This window comes from Eulemur rufifrons, chromosome 4 (genome assembly GCF_041146395.1).
Source record: "Eulemur rufifrons isolate Redbay chromosome 4, OSU_ERuf_1, whole genome shotgun sequence".
In the NCBI taxonomy this organism is placed as follows: domain Eukaryota; kingdom Metazoa; phylum Chordata; class Mammalia; order Primates; family Lemuridae; genus Eulemur; species Eulemur rufifrons.
The window spans coordinates 76,771,732-76,799,449 of NC_090986.1; the positions used below are offsets into that span (position 1 = coordinate 76,771,732).

Genomic DNA, 27,718 nt, shown 5'->3' on the forward strand with positions numbered 1-27,718 from the left:
TGCTAGCAACAACATACCTGTGTATCACCCAGCACTTAGTAGACCTGCATAAGTACTCAAAAATAATCAGAATGAACATAGTCTTGAACTTACTTGGACACAATCTGAGACTTTGAAGAGTTGATGACTGGGGTAGAATAATGAAGTCTAAACATGGTAGTGAAGTCCAAAGACAATAAAATTGACTATATCCTCCCATTTTTCCCCTACAATCAAAAAGTGTGAAAAATAGTAGATCAAAACTTTATGGTTATAAGGTTTTTTAAAAAATCTCCTTCAAGTAATCTTTTAAGAAAAATGAGCAAGGGACTTTTTCAGAAGAAATCCCCTTAAGCTGAAAAAGCTTTAAGTTTCTGACATTTCATAATTTTAAGGATACTGAAATTCCTGCCCTGTGTGGAGATGAGGAGGTGATCTGTTTTGATCTTTATGGTCTTTCCAGTTCTCACACTCTACGTTTTTCCTTTAATTATTTAACATATTTGTTGTTTTGTCATTTGATGCATTTTTGCTGAGTTACATTGGCAGTCATCTTGACTAACTGATTGTGCTATTATTCAAAATTGGTGCCTTACTGAAGCAGTAAGCACCCCTCCCTTCCTTCCTTCCTTCATCAAATATCAATTAGTAAGCTATAGTTGAAACAACATGATCTGGGCTTCGGATTGGTCTTAAATCCCTGTTCTGATACTTGCTGTGTCTTTGACTTTGGACGAATTGCTTAACAAGAAAAATGGTTAATATTTAGGTAGGTCTTACTTTCTTCTGGGCACCATCCTAGGTGCTTTGCATATGTTAACAGATTTCATCCTCACAATAACCCTGTGCAGTAGCACTATCATTTTTTAAATGTTTTATTCACATATATATAACTTTATTTTTTCTTAGAGCAGTTTCAGGTTGACGGTGAAACTGAGAGGCAGGTACAGAGCTTTCCCATATGCCCCTTGTCCCCACATGCATACCCTTCCCCATTGTCAACATCCCCCACCAGAGTGGTATGCTGCCCTAAAAATCCCCTGTGCTCCACCTGTTCATCCTTTCCCCAACCCCAACCCCTGGCAAACAATGATCTTTTTTACTGTTTCCATAGTTTTGCCTTTTCCAGAACTCATATAGTTGGAATTATATGGTATGTAATCTTTTCAGATTGGCTTCTTTCACTTAGTAATATGCGTTTAAAGTTCCTGCATGGATTTTCATGGCTTAATAGCTCATTTCATTTTATTGCTGAATAATATTCCATTGCATGAATGTAGCACAGTTTATTTACCCATTCACCTACTGAAGGACATCATGGTTGCTTCCCAGTTTGGGCAATTATTAACAAAGCTGCTATAAACATCCATGTGCAGGCTCTTATATAGACATATGTTTTCAACTCCTTTGGGTAACAAGGAGCATGATAGCTGGATTGTATGGTAAAAGTATGTTTAGTTTTATAAGAAATTGCCAAACTGTCTTCCAAAGTGGCTGTACCATTTTGCATTCCCACCAGCAACGAATGATAGTTCCTGTTGCTCCACACCCTTGCCAGCATTCTGATGTTGTCAGTGTTCTGGATTTTGGCTGTTCTACTAGGTATGTAGTGGTATCTTGTTGCCATTTTAGCTTGCATTTATCTGATGACATATTATGTGGAGCACCTTTTCATATGCTATTTACCATCTGTGTGTCTTCTTTGGTGAGATGTCTGTATATCTTCTTTGGTAAAATGGCCCATTTTAAAACAGTGTTGTTTGATTTCTTACTGTTGAGTTTTAAGAGTTCTTTGTATATTTTGGATAACCATCCTTCATCAGCTGCATTTTTCAAATATTTTCTCCCAGGCTGTGGTATCTCTTGATGTTGTCTTTTGCAGAGCAGAAGTTTCTAATTTTAATGAAATCCAGCTTATTAATTCTTTCTTTTGTGGATTGTGTGTTTGGTGTCATACCTAAAAAGTCATTGCCATACTCAAGATTATCTAGGTTTCTCCAATGTTATATAACAGGGGTTTTATAGTCTTGCATTTTACCTTTTGGTCTATGATCCATTTTGAGTTGATTTTTGTGAAGAGTGTAAAATCTATGTCAAGACTTTTTTTTTTGCATGTGGCTGTCCAGTTGTTCCAGCACCATTTCTTGAAAAGACTATTTTTGCTCCATTGTATTATTGCCTTTGTTCCTTTCTCAAAGATGAGTTGACTATATTTATGTAGGTCTATTTCTGGGCTTTCTATTCTGTTCAATTTCTCTATTTGTGTATTCTTTTGCCAATATCATACTGCCTTGATTACTGTAGCTTTATAGTAAGTTTTGAATTCAAATCAGTTCTCCTCAATAATGTGTTGGCTATTCTGGGTCTTTTGCCTCTCCACATACACTTTAGAATCAGCTTGTCAATATCTATGAAATAATTTCTGGGATTTTGATTGGGATTGCATTGAATCTATAGATCAAATTGGGAAGAACTGACATTTTGACAATATTGAGTCTTTTTATCCATGAACATAGAATAACTCTCCATTTATTTGGTTCTTTGGTTTTGTTCATTATGGTTTTGAAGTTTTCCTCATATGTATAGATTCTTACACATACTTTGTTAGATTTATGCCTATTTCATTCCTTTAGGTGCTAATATGTACTATGTTTTTAATTTCAATTCCACTTGTTCATTGCTGGTACATAGGCAGTGATTGACTTTAGTATTTAAACTTTGTGTTCTGCAAGCTTGCTATAATCACTTATGAGTTCCAAGAGTTTTTTTTTTTTTTTTATGATTCTTTTTGGATTTTCTATATAGATGATCATGTCATCTGAGAACAAAGACAGTTTTACTTTTTCCTTTTCAATCTATATACCTTTTATTTCCTTTACTTGTCTTATTGCAGGATTTCCAGTACAATGTTGAAAAGGAGTAGTGAGAAGGGACATCCTTGCCTTGTTCTGATTTTAGTGGGAAGTGTTATATTCATCTCCATTTTACAGAAAGGCTAAGCAATTTGTGTGAGCTTATATAACTAGTACATGGCAGAGATGGCAACAAAGTTCTTGCCCTTAACCACATCTCATAGTCAGGAGTTCGTATATACAGACACTTAGGACAGTGTTTGGTGTATAGTATACACTATATAAGTGTTTATTATTACTACTATTATTATCAGATCTTGAGTTTGGGTTCCTCATCTGCAAAGTGAGGAACTACTTCCTGGGGGTGTTAGGGGACTAAATGTGATAATATACATAGCCTAACACTTAGGAGGACTAATCAGTAGTAATCCTATGTGTGAAAGGCACTGTGCTGGGCAGAGTAGGAAGTCCAAAGATGATACTTTCCACCTTCAAGGGGCCTATTGTTTGGTAGGTCAAATAAAATAGGTTACAACTAACCACATTGCAGAGAACTACGGGAAAAGAGCAATAAGAGGGGTATAGAATAGGCATGATATGCCTGGGGCATCCCCACCCTTCCCCTCTCTTTCCCCTAGCTTTTCTGTGCCAGCTTACTCTTACTCATTTTTTATGTTTCAAGTTAAACATCACCCCTCTGGGAAGCCACCCAAGGCTCCCCCAAACTAGAGGTGATGCTTCTACTGACCTTCTCCTTTCACACAGAACTCACCTCTTAACAAGCTCTGTGACGACCAGGACTGAATCTATCTTGTTTACCATGATAGCTGCAGGACATAGTACAAGGTCTAGTACATAGAAGGTGCTCAATAAATATTTGTTAAATGAAAGATACATGGGATTTTAAATTTATATTAGTCTTACCTGGCTTCTTTGACTTTGAAGAGGAAATTGAGGGCATGCTGAGCAAATGAGCTGAATCTGGGGGCCAAAACTCATGTCATGTGGCTGAATCATGATCCAAAAAATTTCCAACAGACTAGAGCAGTGAACTGTGATTAGCGAAATTAGACTTGACAGGAATAAATGTAAAGGCCTGCATTTGGCTTGCAAACTCCCCCAACTACCCTAGTACTGTATGGGGGAAGCTGTGGCTGAGACTACACACATGGGAAAGACATTAGGCTTTTAGTTGACTCCACATTCACCAAGAAAACAAATCCAATCTTGGGCTGCATTAATAAATATATAATGTCCACAATAAAGGTGGTGCCAGACTTACTGTTTAGTTTATACTTCAAGAGGGACATTAAAAATAGAAATTTCTGAACCATGTGTTTCTGGCTTTTGGCTGGACACTCTGCCTCCCAGCCTGTCAGAATGGCCACCTATAGGCTGCAATCCTTTATGAGAAATAAAGATCTCCTTCCAAAACAAACAAACAAAACCCAGAAATTTCTAGCAAATTATTTAACCCTTCTATAAGTCATTGCCATCATCTGTAAAATGGGTACTTGCCTCATAGGGTTGCAAGCATTAAGCAATTTGATGCCTTTATTATTTTCATTGGTAAGGAACAATTGAATAGAAATGTTTAATCTAAAAAAGTAAAGAACTGAGTGGGAAAATAGGAGACATGAGTGTCATAGTCTCCTTCAAAGTTTACTTACATGAAAAAGAGATTAAGCTTCATCTTTATAATCCTAGATGGCAGAACAGCTTTCTAAGAATGAAAGGAGTCAAGACAGGCAGATTTCAGCTTGACATAAGGAAACACTTTCCAACTCCAAAGCTATCCAAAAGTGGAATGAATTATCTTGGGAGACAGTGAGTTCCCCATGTGTCTAGGTATTCAAGCACAGGACAGGCGCTCACCTGGTGGGACTGGAGGAGATGATGCCTCAGAACGTTTCCACTGTTGAGATTCATTAAGTGCCTAGTGTATGTCACTATCATTTATTGATATCTGGCTCAGGCTCACTACATATATCATCTCATTTCATCGTCACAACAACCCAGTGAGATAAGTTCTATTATTAGTCTCCTTTTACAGAAATGTTGGAGAAATTCACTGCCATGTTCAAGGTTACATACTTCCTAAATTATCAAATCAAGCTTTGGGTCCAGGTCTGATTGACTCCAAAGACCAGAGTCTTTCCAATGTGTCCTTGCCTGGGTTTCCACCCCAATTCCCTCGGACCTTGTGTGTAGTATGAAGAGGGGGGCAGTTGGCAAGGGTGCGGTGTAGAGCTGCAAACTGGAAGTGTGCAGGCCAGATTCAGCTGGCACACATGTTTTGATTGGCAGGCATAGCACATTTGGCTGCCAATGCTTAATCATTGGAAGACTTTAAATAAAAATCTGATTTCCTACTTATGTTTAAAAACTTGAAATTCTAGCCACACTGGCCCATACTTCTACTTGGCAGCAACTGGCTGCAGCAAGCAAGGACTGCCCTCTTCAGGCCTGGGCCCCACACATTCTCAGCGGCTACCACTCCTCTTTTCTCACATCCAGTTCCTCCACTCATGTGCCTTCCTTGCCTCGCACCCCAGAGAGATGTCAGTGTGCTACACCTAGTGTGAACATTCCAAATGAATGCATAAGGAATCATGAGTTTGGGAACAGAAACGTGCCTGCCCCACATTCTAGATGAGGAAGCTGAGCCCCCAAGGGTCCCCTGGAGGCATAGGTCATGGGTGCAGCACCTCGGCAGAACCAGACTCCTGATTCCCCCTGCACACAACCATGAAGGGGATGCTTTCCTGATGGGACGCATCAAGGCTGCAGTGTCGCAGTGTCCCGGTTTCCCAGCTGGACAGGAGTCTGACCAAGTAACTCCTGCACTTGAGGGAATTTCCTCCTTAGTCTCCCCAGTGTGATAGAAGGGTCCAACTCCATTTTTTTGCGCGTGGAGTTGTTCCAGCAACATTTGTTGAAAAGATTATTCTTTCCCCACTGAATGGTCTTGTTGAAAATCAGTTGACCGTAGACACATGGGTTTATTTCTAGATTCTTAGTTCTATTCCATTGATCTATGTCTGTCCTTAAGCCAGTACCACACTGTCTCGATCACTGTTGTCTGTAGTTTTAGTTTTGAAATTGAGAAGTGTTGAGTGCTCCAAATTTTCTCTTCTCTTCTTTTTCAAGATTGTTTTGTCTATTCTGGACCTCTTGTAATTCCATAAGAATTTTAGAATCACCTTGTCAATTTCTACAAGGAGATCATCTGGGATTCAGAAAGGGATTGCATTGAATCTGTAGATCAGTTTGGGGAGCACTGACATCCATGAACATGGAATGTTTTCTTATTTATTTAGATCTTCTTTAATTTCTTTACACTGTGTTTTATCATTTTAAAAGTGTAAGTTTTGCACTTCTTTGTTAAATATATTCCTAAGCACTTCATTCTTTTTGACGCTGTTATAAATGGGATTATTTTCTTAATTTCATTTCCGATTGTTCATTGCAAGTGTATAGAAATATAATTTATTTGTGTACATTGATCTTGTATTCTGTAATCTTGCTGAACTCATTTATTAGTTCTAATAGTTTTTTAGTGGATTCCTTAGCATTTTCTAAGATCACGTCATCTGAAAATAGGGACTGTTTTCCAAAGTAGCTGCAGCATCTTGATCTTTCCAATCTGGATGCCTTCAATTTCTTTTTCTTGCCTAATTGCCCTGGCTAGAACCTCTAGTCCACTGTTGAATAGAAGTGAAAGTGGATGATGCTGTCTTATTTCAACATTAAGTATGATTCTAGCTGTTAGTTTTTTGGTAGATGCCATTTATCAGGTTGAGGAAGTTCCATTCTATTCCTAGTTTTCTGAGTGTTTTTATTAAGCAAGGGGTTTGGATTTTGGTCAAACACTTCTTATGAAATTTTGAGATGATCCTGTGGTTTTTGGTTTTTATTTTATTGATATGGCATATTATATTTTTTTTTATACTAAACCAATCTTGCATTCCTGGAAAAAAATCCCATATGGTCATTGTGTATATTCTTTTTATATGTTCCTGGATTTACTTTGCTGGTATTTTGTTGTGTTCTTTTTGCATCTATATTCATGAGAGATATCGGTCTGTGGTTTTCTTGTGATGTCTTTGGTATCTGTATCAGATTAATACTAGTTTGTGACGAATTGGTGTTAGTACTTTAAGTGTGGTAGAATTCACTTGCCATCTTAACCCTGGCTTTTCCTTGTGGGCAGCTTTTTTTTTAATTACTAATTTAATTTCTAGTTATCAGTGCTTTGGGGTTATCTAATTCTTGTTGAGTTAGTTTCAGTAATTTGTGTCTTTCCAGGAATTCGTCCATTTTACCTGCTATCTAATTTATTGGCATACAATTATAATGTTGCTTTTTAATGCTTTTCATTTTAGTAATGTCAGTAGTAATGTCCATTGTTTCATTTCTGATTCTAATAATTTGAGTCTTCTTCTTTTTCTTGGCTTGTCTGGCTGAAGGTTTGTCAGTTGTGTTCATCTTTTCAAAGAACCAGTTTTTGGTTTCACTAACTTTCTGTTGTTTTTCTATTCTCTTTCATTAACATCCATTCTAATCTTTATTATTTCCTCCCTTCCGCTGGCTTTATGTTTAGTTTGTTGTTCTTTACTTAGTGTTCTAAGGTGGAAGTTTAGGTTATTCAGATTGTTCTTCTTTTACAGTGTAGGCATTTACAGCTGTAAATTTCCCTCTAAACACTGTTTTAGCTTCATCCTATAAGTTGTGGTAAGTCGCACCTTCATTTTCATGTATCCCAAAGTGCTTTCTGATTTCTCTTTTGATTCCTTCTTTGACCCATTAGTTATTTAGGAGTGTTATTTAACTCTCACAGATTTGTGAATTTCCCAAATTTCCTTGTTATTGATTTCTAATTTCATTCCACTGTAGTCAGACAACATACTTTGTATTATTTCTATCCTTTTAAAGTTATTGCGGTTTGTTTTGTGGTCTAGCACATGGAGAATGTTCCATGGGCACTTCAGAAGTGTATACCCACCATGATGGTTGGTCTATAGATGTCTGTTAGGTATAGTTGGCTATTAGGGCTGTTCTAGTGTCCCACTGCCTTTTTCATCTTCTTTCTAGTTGTTCTATTCAGTCTTGACAGTGGGGTATCGAAATCTTCATCTCTTGTTGTTGAACTATTTCTCTCTTCAATTCTATCAGTTTTTGCTTCATGTGTTTTGGTGTTCTGTAGTTAAGTGAATATATGTCTATAATTGTTATATCTTCCTGATGGATTGACCCTCTTAATATTATTAAATGTCCCTCTTTATGTACACTAACATTTCTTATTTTAAGATGTATTTTGTCTAATGTTAGCATAACCTCTCCAGCTTTCTTGTGACTGCTCCAAAGCTGTGTTTTGAATTGCCAAAGGCTTTGATGGGCAGTGTAAGTTAGTGAAGACCTTGCCTCTTTTCTTTTCTTTTTGTGCTTATATTTCAAATGAAATATTTTACCAATCAAAAAACTCTCCTTGAGTATTAGGTATAGTCCACAATATGAAGACCCGCATGATGTGAAAACTCTTACGTCCACATAGAGCTCTCCTCATGGGATTGGTTCGTTTCTTATCCTTTCCTTTTCATCCTCAATAAATGAAAATCACGTCTTCCTTTAAAATAACTAGGAGTCCTCCTGACCAGGACGTAAAGTTAAGAAAAATGAAATTAAAAGGAAAGAAAACCAGGACAAAGTTTATAAAAATCACAAAAATGTACATGTGCTAGAAAACAAAATGTTTACTCTTGAACCCATCTTCAAATCAAAAAAGTTCCCTAAATTTTGGGGGTCGTTCACTTGATCTCAATCCAGCAGAAGAACTCCCAGATGATGCCAATTAGAAATGGAGTGGAATGAGGATGGCACGCTGGGGCCTCTCTGTCTGTGTCCCTTAAAGTGCCAGCGTGATTACAGATTTCCAAAGGAAAAAACACATTTAAAAAATAGACATAATTCCATTCTGAGCAAGGGTCCGTGTTTGATCTTTCCCTGTGTCTGAGCCTGCTTGTTGTCCCGAAGGATAAGTGACAGCCCAGACACTCCCATTGGGTGAGAAAACCTCATATTCTGTGCCAGTTTCCTGTCACTTCTTTGAGCTCTAAGAGTTCAGAGAGGTGAGGGCAGTGTGCTCTCTGCCTGTGTGTTGGCACGAGTCCCTGGTGACAGTGTGTCTGAGCTGCCAGTACACCGGCAATCCTTGGAGCTGCTCTTCCTTACTCTTTCAACAACCAGCCAATTTGGTCTCAGGAAACCACTCTGCAGTGCTGGCTGGGTTTGGAAGTCATTTTTAATTTTGTGACAAAGACAAATGTGCCCTATGGGAGTAGTAAGTGGTTTTACTGGTGATATTAATGGAACCATGACCTCTTCTGTATCTATGGTCCTACAAAACAAAATATGTTTGTATTATAATATGTCAGGCAAGTTCATTCTTAGCCCTTCCTTGAATAAAATTGCAGAGGAAATATACTATTAATACGCCCAGAGAGTATTGTGTGTGTGTGTGTGTGCGTGTATCTATAGTCATAAGTTCATTTGCAAACACAGTGGATTTACAATGCTTCTAATGATTGTCACAAACTATGCGTTTTGAATTGTGTTGGATGGACACAAATCACTCAAGTTCTGACATCTTGGAACAGAATTTCAGTGGGCCCAGTGATGAAATTAGTACTGGCTTTTAAAAGCCAATAGTTATAGTAAAATTTAAGTGTTTGGGGGATCTAAAATAACAAAGGGAAAGAAGAAATTCAAAGGCATATTGAATTAGCATCTTCTACTAATATTTTCACTGGACTTTGGCATTCATTAGTCTAGAAATGGCTACACTGATGTTTACTATTTCCTGTAGGAACTTTTTATGCCAGTGTCATTTGTTGAAATGGTTGGTTAAGGAGACAGTAAATTAAATATGAAGGATTTACAGTTTAGTTAAATGAATTAAACCATTTCCTGGTGTTTGTGTTTACCTTGGGACTCACAAAGGAGACAAAAATACAGACTCGCAGGAGGAAGGAAAGGAATGATCAAATCCCAGTAGTCCCTGACTGGATGCCTAGCTCAGCAACTTTACTTAAAGAAGGAATTTAATGCTGATAAGGAATCCTTGTCTCTGTGTAATTAACTTTTCCTCTCTGCATATGCTACTACACCCACTGAGATTTTCTAATAAATATACAACTTTATTCATCATGACAGTTAATGTCTCATTCTATTATAGGAGACAAAACTAAAGTAAATCAAATGCAAAATTTATAGTTTTCGTTAAATAAAAGTGAATATTCCTTTATAATTTGAGTTTTGACTTTAATAATTAAAAATATTGTTTTAAAATAACATATGCTCATTCTAGAAAGACTAACACAGAAAATAAATACAAAACAATAACGACCTATAAAGCCACCACCCAAAGATAATCACTGTTATCATTTTAGTGTGTTTGTTTCCAATATTTTTTCTATGCCACTATATGAATACATATTTATATTTTCATAGTTAAGATGAGTTAATTTGTAATTTTCACATCTACCTACTCCTTTTTCTCCGTAAGTTTAAATGTCTCATAATACTAATAAAAAGAAAATTAACAGCTAATACATAGGCCTAAAGAATGCCAGTCACCATTTTAAGTACTTGACACATATTAATTCATGTAATCCGCAGGACAAACCTTTGACATAGATTTTACAGATAAGTTGCAGAGGGTAAAACGATTTATTTGCTCAAGGTCTCATAGCTACAAAGTACCAGAACCAGGATTCCAACCCAGGCTGTGAGGTATACTCTTAACCACCACAATCTGGGGCCTCCCTCTGACTCTAAGCCTGCCGCGAAGCCTGTCCTCACAACCCCATCCCTTGATGTCTCCTTTTCAGAATTTCTCTAACACTATACAATATGACATGGCACTTACTTTCCCCACTGGACATGTGAAGATCAGCCTCCATCTCGGAGAAACCATTGCCACCTGCAGCCCCTCCTATGGGGGGGCGGGGGGCTCTGCCTCCAGAAAAGGCAGCCAGGGACTCAGCACCCAGGTGGTACAGTGCAAGGAGCCCTGGATTGGAGCAGGAGAAACTAACCTCCAGGCCTGGCTCTGCTCATCCAGCCAACTCACATCTCCCGTTTGCACCTCTTTTTTCACCTGTAAAATGCTAGAGCTGGGTAGCTATTGACTCATTCATTCATTCAGTACACATGAGACAGAGAAGAACACAATCCATTTCACCTGTCTACGAATTCACCATCCAAGGAGTGCCCAGAGAAATAAATTGCCAGGTCAGTGCTTGGCATTGCAACAGGACCACTGGGGACACAGGGAGAGTCCCTAAGGTGGGCTGGGGTAGAGGAAGGTGCAGGAAGGGGCCTGGTAAGACTTCCCAGAGGACGCGAGTAGGAGTCATATAGGTGCCTAGGGGCTGCGAGACGGGCTGTGGTGACAGGTCCCTCTAGGGCCCTCTCTGGTTCTCACATCTGTGCCTCCATTCCACACTGCTGTGTGCCAAACTATCTCATCTGCAGCAGGCTACAGCAATGCCCACTTTTTTTTTTTTCTTTTTTGGCTTAAAACTACAGGAATTTATTGTCTCACAGTTCTGGAAACTACAGGTCTGGGGTGTCAGCAGAGCCAAGCCCCTTCTGAAACCTGTGGGGGATCCTTCCTTGCCTCTTCCTACCTTCTGGTGCTTGTCCGCAATCCTTGGCCTTCCTTGGCTTGCAGCTGTATCATGCCAGTCTCTGCCTTTGTCTTCACAGGGTGTAAGTGGCCGCATGGCCTGTATGTCTGTCATCACATGGCCGTCTTATAAGGATTAGAGGCCCACTCCTGCTTAGCTTTAGTAATTACATTGGCGACAACCCTCTTTCCAAATGAGGGCATATTTGCAAGTACATGGGGACTAAGAAGACTTCAATATATCTTTTGAGGGGGACACAATTCAACCCATAAAAATCTCCGTAGCCACCGTCTAGTTTAGGCAGCCATTGCCTGCTTACTGCTCTTGTTTCTCTCCAATTCATTCTCCACTCAGCATCCAGAATGAGCTTCCTAAGCTACAGATCTGAGAGAGGACCAGCAAGCAGGCCCAGATGGGGAGAGTTCACAGGACTTCTTTCCCCTTGAGCATATGAGGCTGGAGCCAAGGGAGTAGGGGAAGATCAGAACCCAAGGACCCTTGAAGAGATCTTTGCCTGAGGGTGTCAGTGGATTCCTGAGAACTGGGACAGGGTAGACTATGAGAATGTTTTGAAAGGATGTCGTGCTCATTCTGGTTTCCTGGAGGAATTACAGGGAAGCTGAACAGAAGGTGGTTTGAATCCTACTTGCCTCTGAGACTGGCCAAATGCCACACTTTTTAAGGAGGTATTTGGTGATTATTTAAAGCCTTTCCAGACCTCTCTGCAGGCACTTGCACATACTTTGCTATTAGTAGATAAGAAGTGCATGCAAAAGAAACAGACCTAATATGCATATGAAATATACTCACACTACTTCTCCTGCTTCTCCCCCTCCCCCTAAACAGCTCAGATCTTATTCATTATTATTAGTCTGCCAGAAAAGGCCTAGAAAACCTTTCAGTCATGCTTCTGTCATTTAAATGATAATCCTCTCCCCAACTTGCTACACTTCTGCATCATCTCTAACTCTCCAAAGAGTGTTGACTCTCCACTGCATCTGTGCCCTTTGAGTCCTTACAAAGGCCTGGAGGACACTTCCCAAGGCTCTTAGCATAGCTGTGGCAAGAAGTTTATGCAAAGGATTCTCCTTTCTCTCTTACTGCACTTTTATGGCTTTTCCCCACAGAGGTCCCCCCCATATCACAATTGCACATTAGGGTATCAGGGCAATGTGAGCGAAGGCCAAGAACTGAACAAGAAATCAGGTTTTATTCTTTTTCTGAGCAAAAACACAAAGGGCCAAATTCAGAGATGAAGAATGTGAATGTACAGATTACATCAAGGGGAGAACGGCGAAACTGTGGCAGTGCCCATTTACCCCACCAGCTACACTGTCTAGATGCTTGTGTTTCAATTGTTTGTATATACACATATATATATATATTTCATTTTTTTCTCATTCAGATACAGGTAGACCTTTTGTAGAGATGTACAGTGAAATACCTGAAATCATATCTATGACTGAAGGAAGGTTGCTCGTCATCCCCTGCCGGGTCACATCACCTAACATCACTGTTACTTTAAAAAAGGTAAAATGGAACATTGCTACTCTCAGAATGTTTTTATTGCAAAGCATAAGGAAGTTTTAATCTTTTTACCTCTCTGGAATAATTTCCTTACAAACATTTGGGCTTATCAGTGGACTTTTCTGGAACATCCTTTTACTATAAGGTATAAGTGCTAGAAGTTCTACCCATGCATGTATTTAAATAGAATAAGATGACAACACCATAAGCATAAATCTGTGTAAATAATGAAATAACTGAAATGATAAAAAATTTTTATGTATTGCCACAAATCTAAGTGTGTGCAAATGTGAGAAAAACCAATTCTACTGCTTATATAAATTAATAACGTGGCAGAGAGTGGTTCATCCAGAGTATTGCTGAAGTCAGAACTGTCAGCAGCGTGCCTGATTCTCCAGGCATCCCCAAGTTCTTACTTCCTGAATACGGAGCCACCACCTTTGGTTCGAATTGGCAAGTTCCTGGTGACAAAAGGCTGGCTTATCTCCTGCTGGGCACCCACACTTAGCCTCTTAGAAAGAAACAGGGATGGGGGGATGAGGGGAGAAGAAAACCATCCATGAAACTTTTCTTTATATTATGTTGTAAATTGTACATGTGGAAACAGATTTAGGGTAGAATCTAATAAAGACAAAAATTAAACATGACATTCTAGTTAATTAATCAGCAGTAAGAGTTAGGGGTATATTAGGACTGAGAATTAGATAAAAAACTCCCCAAATGGAAAACTGCACTAAATTCTAAGAGTGTAGAGCTTTAAAACAGAAAGTTAAGGCTGCCCGAGGCAGCACCTAGCACTGTCCACCACACAGCAGGTGCTCAGGGAGCATCTGGTGCTGGTGCTGGTGCTGGTCAGGTTGGAAAGGTGTAGAGTGGTGTTCAACGTCACCTGCTGATCCTCAGTCCTGCAGTGTGGTAGGGGTGTCTCCCTGTCTTCTTCCCTTGCATTCGCTCTCCTATGTTGTTAATTCAAGCCCTCAACATAGTGCATCAGAGGCAGGTTTGGGCCCCCATTACATCTGTGTGTCATCACCAGGAAATACAAAATCATTGTATGTCAGAGCTGGAAATACCAGAGGAGTCAAACTCCTCGTTGGTCAAGAAAAAATGAGGTTCCCAGGGTAGTAGGGACTTCCTAGGCCACACTGGGCACTAGAGCCGGTATCCTGACTTCTCGAATGGTCTTGTTTATGTAGGAAAAAGACCACAGTGGTTAAGAGCAGAAGCTGGTGTCACATTGCCTGAATCCTTACCACACTGCCACTTACTAGCTTGGCAAACTAACAAGTTATTGACCCTCTCTGCACCTCTGTTTCCCTGTCTGGGGGATGGGGTGACAATAGTAGCACCACCTCACATGGTTGTTAGGCAGGCTAAAGGCGGCAATATACAGAAGGCAGTTAGAACTGTGTGTGTTCTGTCCTAAGTACAAGATAAGCCCTATTCAAGGTTCGCCATTAGTATTATTTATTCAAACCTAACACTGTACTTGATTCATTATCAAGTCATGTTTTCAATAGCATGGCATTGAATAGCATTACTACTCTTAGTCTGAGATAATAATTGCTATATGATTAATATGGAAAACACTATGGGGAGAGGGAACTTCTCTCTTTCATGTAAGCCCTAATGCAGATAGGTTTTTGGTCATAAAAAACATTCCAACTACATGTAAAAATCTAGGGCAGAGGGGTGTGTGTTTACTCTGTTTTTCTACCTAAGATCTACAATGCACAATTTTTTTTTACAAAGAGAGAGAGAAGTGTAAAGTTCTAACTGGGATTTTGATCTGGTATATATATATATTATTCAAAATATTCTAACCTATTACATATTTTTGCTGACATGACATTAATATCTTTCCCTTCCATTTCTCTTAGTGCCCCTTTTCTTCTAATTTACTGAGCCCTCCCTCTCCTCTTCCCATGCCTGGCTTGGCAGAGCCACGGTCAGCTGAGGACAGGCCCCCCTGCGCACACCCCCTTTCCATGCTGAGATCAGCCTGCCCATGGGTCTGCGTCTTTACGGCAGCGCAGTGACGGCCACAGCTGATGGGCTACACAGTCTCCTCCTGTATTAGCTCTTGTCAGCTAAAAATAAAGTTACTTTGTCAATGGAATACGACTAGTGGCAGTAATGGAGAGATTAGAGTAAGAGAAACACTTTAAAGGAAATTTTAATATATTTTGAAGTTGTGCTGAGGAACTCTTGTCAATAAACCTTTCTTTTAGATTTGGCACATGCTTATTTTCACTTATTTTTAAAGTACCATAGATCTCAATCCCTGACTTAAATTTTTCTTGAGTTTTAACCTTAAATGTTTGCGCTAAATTATAAGAAAAGGTTCTTTTCCCACTGAATGCAGAACATTCCTGAGTTTACAGGTAGAATCTTGATTTACTAAAACATGAAATGAAGCCTTTCATTGCTTTCAGTTCTTTGTAAACAGGATGGAATTAATTTCAAACCCAAGTAACACTGGTAACACATACCAGTGTAGGTATATTCACTGGGTGGGAGGTACAAGTGACTTTTGGACTAGAAATTTCTGCCATAGGATCACAAATCCAGATTAGCTCCTTCAACAAGCAATATAAAATAAATATAAAAGATAAATGGATAGAGAGAGGGATGTCAGATGTACTTTTAAAAAAAGAGATAGAGCTGGGTGTGGTGGTTCATACCTGTAATCCTAGCACTTTGAGAGGCTAAGGTTGGAGGATCACTTGAGGCCAGGAGTTTGAGACTAGCCTGAGCAAGAGCAAGACCTCGTCTCTACAAAAAATAGAAAAATTAGCTGGGCATGGTGGCGCATGCCTGGAGTCCCAGCTGCTGGGGAGGCTGAGGCAGGAGGACGGCTTTAGCCCAGGAGTTGGAGGTTGCAGTGAGCTACGATGATACCATGGCACTCTACCCAGGGCAACAGAGAAAGACCCTGTCTCAAAAACAGAGAGAGAGAGAGAGAGAGAGAGAGAGAGGAAAGTTCTTTATGGCTGTTTGGCCTTTCCTTTATAATCTGTTGAGGGAAGGTAATCTCATTTGGTTTTTCCTTTTCCATCCGAGGATAAGAAACAGTGGCAGTCAGAGTCCACCACCTCTGAAATTGAGCTGGTAACCTGGCATCAGGGGACTTTGACTGGGCCAGTCTATGGATCAATGACCCTTTATAAAGTTTAATCCCAAGGGAGAGCGTTTCTATTGTACTCTTTAAAAATTAAGTCCTTAATGTCGGAAGAAGGCAAAGGAGAAAATCAAATATCATGGATTCTTTTATTCCATGCGTGTGCATCATGTTTGGGACGACTACTAAGAATTTGAGAGCCTTCATTCATAATAGTGTCTCTGGCCTCTAGAGACTCCCCCATCAGCAGTGTCAGCTTCTGGGTGTTTCCCTGCCAGAGGCAGAGTCGATAGCTTCCTTGTGATGCAACAGGATTGACAGAATGACAACCCCAGCAAGTGCCGAGTTAATGTTATGAATCTTGGAGGACCTGGGATTTATAGCCCTTTGAAGACAGGCACCTCTTTAGTAAACCATGCAAAATGGGGGAACAAGCTGTGGCCTGTTAAAGGCTCCAGATGAGGAAGACACATAAGGATAACCCGGTAGCCCCAGTGGAAAAATGCTAATTGGTCTCTCTGTTGAGTATCAGAGCAGTTTACTATGACTTCCAGAGGCTAGAGAGTTATGGGCTCCCGCTAGAAGCCTGACAGGACAATTAGATCTATCCTGGGTAGGTGCTGCTTATTGCCAAGGCTGATAATATATTATCATAATTACTCTAATCTATCACAATACAAATAGGTGTTTTTTTTGTTTGTTTTTTTTTTTTTTTTTTGAGACAGAGTCTCATTGTGTTGCCTGGGCTAGAGTGAGTGCCATGGCATCAGCCTAGCTCACAGCAACCTCAAACTCCTGGGCTCAAGCGATCCTACTGCCTCAGCCTCCCAAGTAGCTGGGACTACAGGCACGCGCCACCATGCCCGGCTAATTTTTTCTATATATATATTTTAGTTGTCCATATAATTTCTTTCTATTTTTAGTAGAGACAGGGTCTCGCTCTTGCTCAGGCTGGTCTCGAACTCCTGACTTTGAGCGATCCATCCACCTTGGCCTTCCAGAGTGCTAGGATTACAGGCGTGAGCCACCGCGCCCGGCCCTACAAATAGGTTTTGACATATGCAAAGAAAACCAAAGAACCAATTATAACATACTAGAGTTTTTATCTGTACTATTGTTATTTTAGATGAAAACTATGTTTTCACAAACTATTAGTGAAGCAGTGGTTTTTCCACATGCTAAAAGGACTTTGTTAATGCATGTTTCTTCCTTTGCAGTTTCCCTTTGACACTCTGATCCCTGATGGAAAAAGAATAACCTGGGACAGCAGAAAGGGCTTTATAATTTCAAATGCAACTTACAAAGAAATAGGGCTTCTGACCTGTGAAACAACAGTCAATGGACATTTGTACAAGACAAACTATCTCACATATCGACAAAGTGAGTGACACTCCAAAGGCATGAGCATAGCCAAATGCTCTATGGTTTGTCTGCTTAATGAAACCTTAATTTTAAAAAATTTTCTCTCTTATGCTTGCAGCCAATACAATCATAGATGTCCAAATAAGCACGCCGAGCCCAGTCAAATTACTTAGAGGTCATACTCTTACCCTCAACTGTACTGCTACCACCCCCTTGAACACCAGAGTACAGATGACCTGGAATTACCCTGGTAAAGTGAGTGGCCCATTTTTCTATTTCTTCCGCAGAACAGTATTTATTTTTAGCAAGTGAAATCCCACGGGGTGTTTGAGATGGGAAAAATCAGAAAATTATGACCCCCATGACAGTGTTAGTCAATAAAGAGGCTTTGGGTTTGGTTTGGGTGCTTTCCTCGCCTGGCATTTTGGGACTGTGATGCATAGATACGGTCTTTTGATGTCTGGGGCTTTTGTTTGGAAGTGTCTAGCCTGGTATTTCTATTGCATGATTCTGTGTGGAAAAAGGGATTGTTTCATTCTCGGAAACTGTTCTCTAGGATTTAGAGATGAGAGAGAAATTTATCACTAAATGCCAGGCAGGGACTGTCTTTTGTAACAACAACAACTTTCCAGGAGGCTGTCTTTGTCAGCGCATTCATTTCAGATACTGGCAGACAGTCAGGCACCTGATTGGAGCATGTTTGGAAAAGATATTACAAGCCAGCCATTCAATATTCCATTTGTTAAATGTCAGAGGAGCGATTCTGCTCTTCAGAAAAATGAGAAGAATGAAGACTGAGTTGGGTTCCCTTATTGAAACATCCTTGTAAACAATAATTACTTTAAAAATATGTAAATGGGGAAACTATGATCAACTGTTAAGAAAATGTCGACAGTAGTTCCTGCTCCCATTTCTTCTGTGTTAGTGTGATTTATGCGTTATATCCCAAGTACAGTCATTTGCTATACCATTCAGATTAACCAATCACAAAGTCAATTATGATTAAATTATGTATTGAAAATTAATGCCTCAGCCCCTGCAAGCCATTTTTTTAAATCAACATTTGTTGCCATGGAAATAGAATAACTTGGCAATGAAAAGGTGTAACAACTGTCTATATTAAGGACTTATTTCAGTCATAAACTATTTTCTAAAAAGTGGTATTGTTTCAGTTAAATAAAAATGCTGTGACTTGTAGCAATATTTTCTGAGTTTTGATAGAAATCAAATATTCTCAATCAATGCCAGGAGAGAAGATACTTTTATCCTGTTAGTGTTGCTACTGTAAGTAAGAGCATTAGTAATACTTCTATTGAATGCCAGTAATCTTCTAAATTGGCACTGTCCAATAGAACTTTCTGTGATGGAAATATTCTATATCTGAACTGTCTAATACAGTAACCACTGGCCACATGTGGCTGATGAGTATTTGAAATATAGCCAGTGCAACTGAGTAATTGAATTTTTTATTTGATTTAATTTTAATAGCCACATGTGGCTGGTGGCTGCTGTACTAGACACAGCAATTCTAAGACACAGATGAATTATTTTCCAAGTCAGAAACAATACCAGCGTTACTCAAATTTGAGAAGGAAAGAGTTCTCAAAGGGAAAAGTAATACCTATATACATAGAGTTGCAGAAATTCCCCTCAGTCTGTTATTTTAGGAAATTGATTCTCTGACTTTTGATAGTAGTGGTGGTTATTGCCGGGAATGAAGAAACTGGCCTAAACATGTGTCTGTTCCAACATGAAAGTAAAAGGACAGGTGGATAGATGTTTATTAAACATGCCACAGAGGAGAGCTAAGTTCAAGACCCAAAGATCAGTTTTGGACAGCGTCCAAAGTCTTTTTCATGCCTGCCTACCACGCTCCCACACCCTTCCCCCACCACGGGGAAGGATTGAGAGGAGGAAATAACATGTGTTATAAAATGTAATGCTTAAAAAAAAAGGAACAATTAAAGGACAACGCAATGGGATCTCGTCTTCTCAAAGCAGTGAGCAGGTCACGGTGGCCAGTTCCGACGGCTGAGCCTAAGGCCTTCTCTTGGGCTTCTCTGAGATAAACATGGGACACCTTCCAAGTGTTGGCTAAACTTGCCGATGGCTTTGTATGTCCCCAGATCCATTTATTACGGTTGAGCAGAAATTGGAAACCATTACTCAAGTAGTGAAATAATGCAGCTCTAGGATTATTCCACCTTAGTAGGTATAGCCAGGACTCATTATCTTTTCCTTCATTTCTGGTAGGGAAGCCAAAGAAAACCCAACTGGCAATTTATTAAGAGAAATACTGTCATTGAGCCGGACACTAAACCTAATTATTGCCTGCGTTTGTATGTGACAGCTATGCCTCGAGAACAGGTCATTGTGTAGAGAGGTGTGTGTGCAAGAGGAAGGACCCTAGATTTACACTCAGAAGACCTGAGGTCCTGGCCTACTTTGGCCAGTGTCTCTGTTGATTCAGCTTCTTTATCAGTAAAAGGGCAATAAGCCTGCCAATCTCACTAGGTTGTTGTGAAAAACAAATGCCATAAGGTACTTGAAAGTCCATTTGAAGAAAATTAAGTGCTAAATAAATGTTACTATGCTACATATTTGAAGCCTATTTACGAGAGATGTGGTTTCCAAACATCTTGCTCTAGGAAGGTTTGATATGCTTCTTAGCATAAAAAAAGAAGCTGTTGTTAAAACAATGGTCTGAGACATGTTAAAATGCTGAATAACTTTAGGCATGAACAATTACTCCCATGTTTGTTATACATTTTCTTTCTAGATAAATAAGAGAGCTTCTATAAGACGACGAATTGACCAAAGTAATTCTGATGCCAATGTGTTCTACAGTGTTCTTACTATTGACAACGTGCAGAACAAAGACAAAGGACTTTACACTTGCCAAGTGAAGAGTGGACCATCATTCAGATCTGTTAACACCTCAGTGCGTATATATGGTAAGCAATTGTTCAGCAGTGCCAACTTACGCACCAGGCTTTCTAGTCATTGTGGATGTTTGGGTTCTATAAACAAATAAATTTTCTGTTGGCCAAGAGTTACATTATCATGACTGAATACAACTTTGCCAATGTCCCCTCCTCCTCTCTGCCAAAAAACAAATCACATTAAGTTCTCTTTAAATTTAATACTTTTGAATTGGACAGAGTCTTTCCTTTAGAAGTCTATTATGGTTAATAATTCAGTTAGGCCATAAGATATTTATGAAATTCTTTATTTAGTGTTCCATATAAACAAAACAGAAAAAAAAAATGATCAGGTTTACCTTTATTATCTGGGGAAAAAAAACTTCCCAGGTACTACCATGACTTAGAGAAATAAAAATATGGTATGATAAATTATTTAGAATCAATGCTATTTTATCCCTGGTTTTACTGTCATGGAATCCTAATGTTGTTTAATTCCAATATGCAAATTCTATAATTCCTTTCCATTCTGAGAAGGAAACAGTGGGAAGAGCAGTTGATTTTTATATCAAATTAGGTGTTTTAGGGTGCCCAGAGCAACTTTCTCCTATCTTACCCATATTCGACAGGTAGATGTTTAGAAATATCTTCCCACTTTTTTGTTATTGTGATGTACATATTTAAGGTGTTTCATTTTCTGTTGCCCTGTCACTGTCCCTAGGACTTGGTACCATTTGATTTGAAAGTATTTCACCAGTTAGGGTGCTTTGAAAGTATTTTCTTCATTGATCAACATTTGGTTCTATCTAGCCTGGGCAAGAGTAAGACTCTGTCTCAAAACAAACAAACAAACAAAAACATTTGGGCTCATTGATAGGATGGATCATAATTCAGCTCTGCTTATTCATTGATTGTACCCTCCCTTAATGAGGCCGTGAGATTTTGTTTCCAGAGATATATTCTTTTCTAATGTATTTATCACTTCTCCTTTCAAAGAAAAAGCATTCATCACTGTGCAACATCGAAAACAGCAGGTGCTTGAAACTGTAGCTGGCAAGCGGTCTTACCGGCTCTCCATGAAAGTGAAGGCATTTCCCTCACCAGAAGTTGTATGGTAGGACCATAATTATTTCCATATCAGTTTAAGAAATGCTTTGTAAGTAGGAGGATGCAAGAGCCCAGTGACTTGCATTCCTGACAAAATATCAAGAGAAGTTCTTCAGACAGCCCTGGAGAGCTACATTTCTGCATCTCTAAACCTTCCTATGATGTCAGCATTGTTTGAATGGGAATGTGTTAGGCAATGACTAGGAAGCATCTTGAATGCGTAACATGCTCCATTAACCCTGAAGAAGTGGGCTCTTGTAATGAGAATGCTGAAAATAATTCTTTTACATATAGCTGGGTTGAAAGTTCCAGTCTTGTTTCAAAACTAAACAAACATTAATAGAGACAAGACTTATTCATTGGAAGGGGGGGGGAAGAATGGACCTACTTGAACTAATTAAGTTTTTTTTGGCTCCAAGTTTGCATATTCAGAAACGCCTTAGGCAGTTGTGTGTGTGTGTGTTTAACACCAGTACAACACCTGATGGAAAACAATGTAATCTGTTTATAATCTGCAGTCATTTTGTTAAATTACTTTTAAATGACAATATCTTTGGTTAAAGTCATTATATTTTAAACAAAGGATAGAGTACACAACTGATTAGGAAAACAATCCATACAATACAGAAGTGGTGCCATTTTAAAATCTCAACCAGAGCTTATTTGGCTTTCAATATTGTGAGTGTAGTGTTTGTTTTCAGATTCCTCAAATATTTAATAGGGAATTAAAGAGAAAAATTAAACTTTGCGCTATGCCTTCATGCTACTGAAGTAGAAAAGGGATTTTGGTTTTGGTTTTATAATACCTAAAAAGCTTAATAGTAATTTTTTAAGTTTAATAGTAAATTGAATAGTAATTTAACGACTCTGGGAGGTACGTTTACTCTTTCAGTGTCTGAGAGTACACTTGTCTGCTAGTGTTGATTTCTGTAACTTAGTAGCAAGGACCTAAAAAAGAATTCAACCCACCTTTAAAAATTGCTCACTTGTTAATATGAAATAATTTAAAGTAATACTAAGATGACACTTGTATCACAAAATATAGCATAGTAATTTTAACTGCTTTGGAACCGAGACCCACTAGTAATAGGAATTTGTTTGCAGGGCTATGTAATGCATGCATGATTATGAACTAAATTTCCAATATTATACCTTTATACAGAACACGATAAACTTCTAATAGATTTAAAATGCCCACTTAAAGAATTGTGCATTTTAATGAAATCATAGAATTCTAGAGTTACATAGGATCTTTGAGAACCTCTCTAGAAAATTTGAGAAAACGGAGGCTCCAACAGGTCAGTCATGTGTGTGGCAGCGTACAGTGGGGGGTAGAGCCAGGCCTCTGATCTCAGTTCTGCATGCAACTGAATCCTACCAAGGCACTGATGTGGTTTTTTTTTTTTTTTGTAAATTTCTTTAAGTTAATACTTTCTGGTTTTTTTGTGCCTTAACTGTTCTTCCTCAAGGGAAAAATCTTGATAATCTTGATTTCACTATAGTTTATGAAAGGGACAACTGGTGTGACCATTTATGTAACTAATAAGAACTCCACATGAGACCACAATAGGAAAGTCTATTTTTATTTTTATCTGGATAAGTGATCTCGTTGATCTGACTTACAATGGCCCTTGGACCTCTGATGGAGCCTCCTGGAAAACTCTGAAAAACATCTCAGATGGAGTCAGAGCTGGTGCCTCTGGGTTAATACTTAAGCCTCAGTGGCCACCAGCATCCCTGCGGGTACATGAAGCCACCACTTTTCTTTCTTTCCTGGCTTTACTTCTTCCTCTTTGCCAATCAATATGAAGCATTGCCCAGTCTAAAAATCATATCTGCCTTTACTGAAAAGTTAGTGCCTAAACTTTTAAAATCAATGGTTTTGATCAAAGGTTCAAAACTGCTAAACTTGAGCCCACAAACTTAAATGACAGTGTTATCAAAGTGACATCTGAGAAAACGTGTGAAATGACTTACTAATCACGCTTTTAACCACAGGTTAAAGGATGGGTTACCTGCAACTGAGAAATCTGCTCGCTACTTGGCTCATGGCTATTCGTTGATTATCAAGGATGTAACTGCAGAGGACGCGGGGGATTATACGATCTTGCTGGGCATAAAACAGTCCAATGTGTTTAAAAACCTCACTGCCACTCTAATTGTAAATGGTAAGTTTACAGCTCATACTTTCTTCTGGTTCTGGCAGGGGACAATTAATGAAAATTTATAAATTCAGAAGTTAGTATAACAACATCAAAGAAAATGAAATTTTAAATAATTACTTAGAAACCACTTCTGTTCCCATCATAACTATCTCGTGTTTGCTTATCTTCCATAGGCGATATGATTTTTTATCATTGTAATCACAACAAACATATCACAGAATCAAATTATTAAAGCTTTCAAAACACTTCTACTATTTTTTAAAATTGGCATTTTCTTGACAAATATGAGGGTTTATTTGTTGTTTGTTTCTGTGTTTGTTTCCCTGACATCAAAACCAATGAGAATGTGGTTCTTCGTGTGTGGCCCAGGAGAAAGAACAGTTCTTGACTTCTGTCCCATTCTTCATCTCCTTTCCAGTGAAACCCCAGATTTACGAAAAGGCTCTGTCATCATTTCCAGACCCACCTCTCTACCTGCTGGGCAGCAGACAAATCCTGACTTGTACCGTTTATGGTATCCCTCAACCTACAATCAAGTGGTTCTGGCATCCCTGTAACCATAATCATTCCAAAGCAAGGTAGGGACAGTTAGTTTCTTGACTAACTTTCAAATACTTGTTGACACCTGGAATTAAGATTCTCTAATGGACACAGATGGGAATTTGCAGATGGAATGTGCTGTATATTTAGGGCAAAGGCTCTCCCTGCTTTGGAAAAAGGTAGGCAACCTACTCTTCTTCCTTACTGAATAGACCCTACCGTTGGCTAACAATTTCATAATTTTTCTCTCTAGTTTATAGTTGTAGGAGCACAGGAACAGAATTAAGGTCCCTCTGTGAGCCATTATTTGAGCTTGGGTCAGAACTCCAGTCTCTTGTTTCCCAGTTGAGCATCCCCACACTTTGGCTATACCACAATGTCACACTGGTCTTCCCATTTGTCATTTTGTAGTCAATGGATATGAGCCAAGATCTTTCCAACACGATGATCACTATGTTTCCTACTTTGGAGTTTCGCTCATGTTCTTCCATCTCTCTGAAATGCACTTGTACCCATTTTGTACCTCATAAGAAGTCCTTTATCAAACCCCAAGGCTTAGCTCTCATGCCTCCTTCTCTGTGAACCATCCTGACTGCCTCATTCAGACTCATTTCTCCCTCCTCAACATGAACAGCATTTTGTTCACACTATTGTTACATCATTCAGTGTGCACATTTGTCTCTGTCTAAGCTAAGAGCTAACTGAGAGCAGCTCTGTATCTTTACAGCCAGGCAGTGTAGGGCACACAGTAGATGCTCAGTGTGTATTTGCTGAATGAACATCCCTACCCTCTGTTAACTGTGCAGCATTTCCTTGCATCCTGTTGATGACTGAGCTCTGTTTGCTTTTTCCCCTTTTTGTTTAGTCTAGAGGGATGATACTAAGGATAGTTCATGGGAGCCAATTTGGAGAACAGGAATAGAATTGATACGTACAACAATAAGATATTATTGAACTTGCACAAGAATTACCATTATGCCAGAATACTTTATTACTTCTAACTCCAATTGCAGAGTGTTTGGGAGGATTGCTATTTTTAAAAAACCAAAAACAAAACTAGATTGATAAAAAAGTAAACAAGGCATAATTCTAGCATGAATAGATAGAAGTGGCTATTTGGTTTCTAGATTCTTCGCACAATTCCAACTCTTCATCCTGTGTTTTAATCTTTTGTTTAGGGTATAGTACTCTGATAGTGGAAAGTTAATGGTGAGTTATGGAATTCCTGAGAAGTAGCTATTTCCACACATGTCTGATTTCTCATTTATGTCATTTTCTAAAAATAGAAATTTAAAGAACTTACAAATCATGAATACCTTCTCCACCATTGTGGATATTTAACTCAAAAGATGGAGGGATCTACTGAAATTTTGTATTATTTTGCCAATTTGGGATAGGTATCAATATTTACAGACTCATCCCTTTGGGGTCTTCATATGTGTGCTAACCTAACACACAAATAAATTTAAAATAACTAATTTAAGCCATTAGATTTGGATAAAAGTATAGAGTTACAATTACTTGTGATAGAATATATTATTATAAATTTGATACTAATAAATTATAGTTTGGGGAATGAGACCAGCTGAAGTAAAACTTTGTAAATATTAGCTCTCTTTCCAGTTTCTTTGTGGTATATGGGATCTTTCTTCTGTGTTATGGAATAAGCTTGCCAAGGCATGAAAAGATGTCTAATTCCTTCTGGAATTCTCTCAAGACTCAGAGCACTCCCTTGAATGTTTGTTGACCATTTGAATTATTCTCTGTTAAAGGCATTTGTTTCTTTACTACTCACAAGACAGAAATGAAAGCTTTAAGTTTCCATGCTGCTTTATTTCTTTCATATGTTGTTGCTTGAAATTATCTGCCAAAAATGTGCACGACCATAAGAAGCTCTCATTCTTTTAGTCAGCAGGTACTGATTGAGTAGCCTACCTGTGTCAGGCCCAGATTTGGTACTTGGTGATAAAATCAGTCCACTTAACTTAGAAGCATGTCAGTGACATAGATGGGACCTTTGTACTCCAGGAAACAAACAGAAGCACTCTATTTCACCCTGTTAGAGAGATAAAGCTAAAATTTACAGATAAATAAAGCCCTCCTTAATTACTAAAATTTTTTAAATATGTCTTTATATGGTTTTTATACACTTAGATTAACTCAGATTCAGTTGTAGACAGGAATTTTAAAGGATGTTCCATTGCACGTACTTATTTGGAGTCATATAGTAACATATTCACACAGTGGCATCTACATGTCATCGTCAAAGGTGACTAATATATACACATCATTGCTTTTAAATATGTAGACTAATTCCTGGTATTTAAACTTTAGGCTCCGGTTAAAGAGAACATCTATGTATGGCCACAGCCAAGGCTTTAGTTTAGTTTTGAGGAAGAATATATTTGTTTAAGTATCTCAAAATTATTAATTGGTTTAATATGGTCAGCTAGTTAATGTATCTAAGTTAATACAGAAAGAGGTTCAGATTTAACTCAAATTGTGTAGTTTCTTGAAGCCTAATAAGTATGTAAATATATTTTAAAACTATCAGAACTACTGATAGTTCAACTAGAAACTTCCTCCCTTTTAAAAAAAGTGGTAAAATGTTTTATGCAAGTGAGCTTTGTTTTAACTGAGTAATATTGTGGTTTTGGTTTTGCCTAGAATTTGTTCTTATAAAATATTAGGAATAAAAGAGAAGGAGAAAACCCATAGCTAATGAGCCAAGAAGAAATAAAGCAGAATCCCCCTTTTACTTGTCTGCATTAAAAAAAGTAAAGTGGTAAGTAATAGGAGAACCAGGATATTTCTTTTGAATATTAATAACATTAAAGTAAGTTATCAACACTGAATGAGATGGAATTTTTGGGCTTTTCTCATCCTCAGCAACTGGTAGAAATTTCTAAACAGATATTCCGAAACCTGCTCTGCGTTAGGCTGGGCATAAACCCAGGAAGCACCCACAGGCTGTCAAGCGTATGGTACCGTCACATGTCTGTGGTTTGCAGCTTCTGTTCATATGAGACAGAGATACACACCTCATAGAGAGAACGTGAGGATCAAATGAGGCAATGCATGTGGAAATGGCACGGAGTGCCACAGGGTTGTAATAATTGCTAGCACTGGGGTGCCTATCTCTAAGTAAGACCCAAAAACTTTTAAGGAAATTTCTGCCTACTATAGAGATAGTTTCACAAAAGTGAGAAATTTTACCAAACATTTCTGAGAAATGAACACAAATTGGGAAAGTAAAATACAGTTTTGTTGTGCTTTAAAAATAGAAATTTAGTGGGTATGGGGGCGGGAAATGGGTAGAATTGAGGAAAATATGGCTTTTCAGAAGAAGAGAAATTAAGGAACTATAGAAGAGTTAGGCAAAAGTGAAAGGAAGAATAAATAGAAGAGTGTCGTGGCGGAATGAAGTAACTCTCCCAGTTTGTGTGGCCTGTCC

General features: G+C 38.6%; 1 protein-coding gene across 2 annotated transcripts in view; it reads left to right on the forward strand.

Annotated features, from left to right (window-relative positions):
- Nucleotides 1-27,718, forward strand: part of FLT1 (fms related receptor tyrosine kinase 1) — a 162,564-nt gene that overhangs the window by 33,758 nt on the left and 101,088 nt on the right. For both annotated transcript variants that reach the window (XM_069467741.1, XM_069467742.1), the window contains exons 4-10: nucleotides 12,927-13,051; nucleotides 17,387-17,549; nucleotides 17,650-17,786; nucleotides 20,311-20,485; nucleotides 21,449-21,566; nucleotides 23,558-23,727; nucleotides 24,143-24,302. In XM_069467741.1, coding sequence (XP_069323842.1) covers nucleotides 12,927-13,051; nucleotides 17,387-17,549; nucleotides 17,650-17,786; nucleotides 20,311-20,485; nucleotides 21,449-21,566; nucleotides 23,558-23,727; nucleotides 24,143-24,302 — 1,048 coding nt within the window. The remainder of the gene's footprint in view (nucleotides 1-12,926; nucleotides 13,052-17,386; nucleotides 17,550-17,649; nucleotides 17,787-20,310; nucleotides 20,486-21,448; nucleotides 21,567-23,557; nucleotides 23,728-24,142; nucleotides 24,303-27,718) is intronic.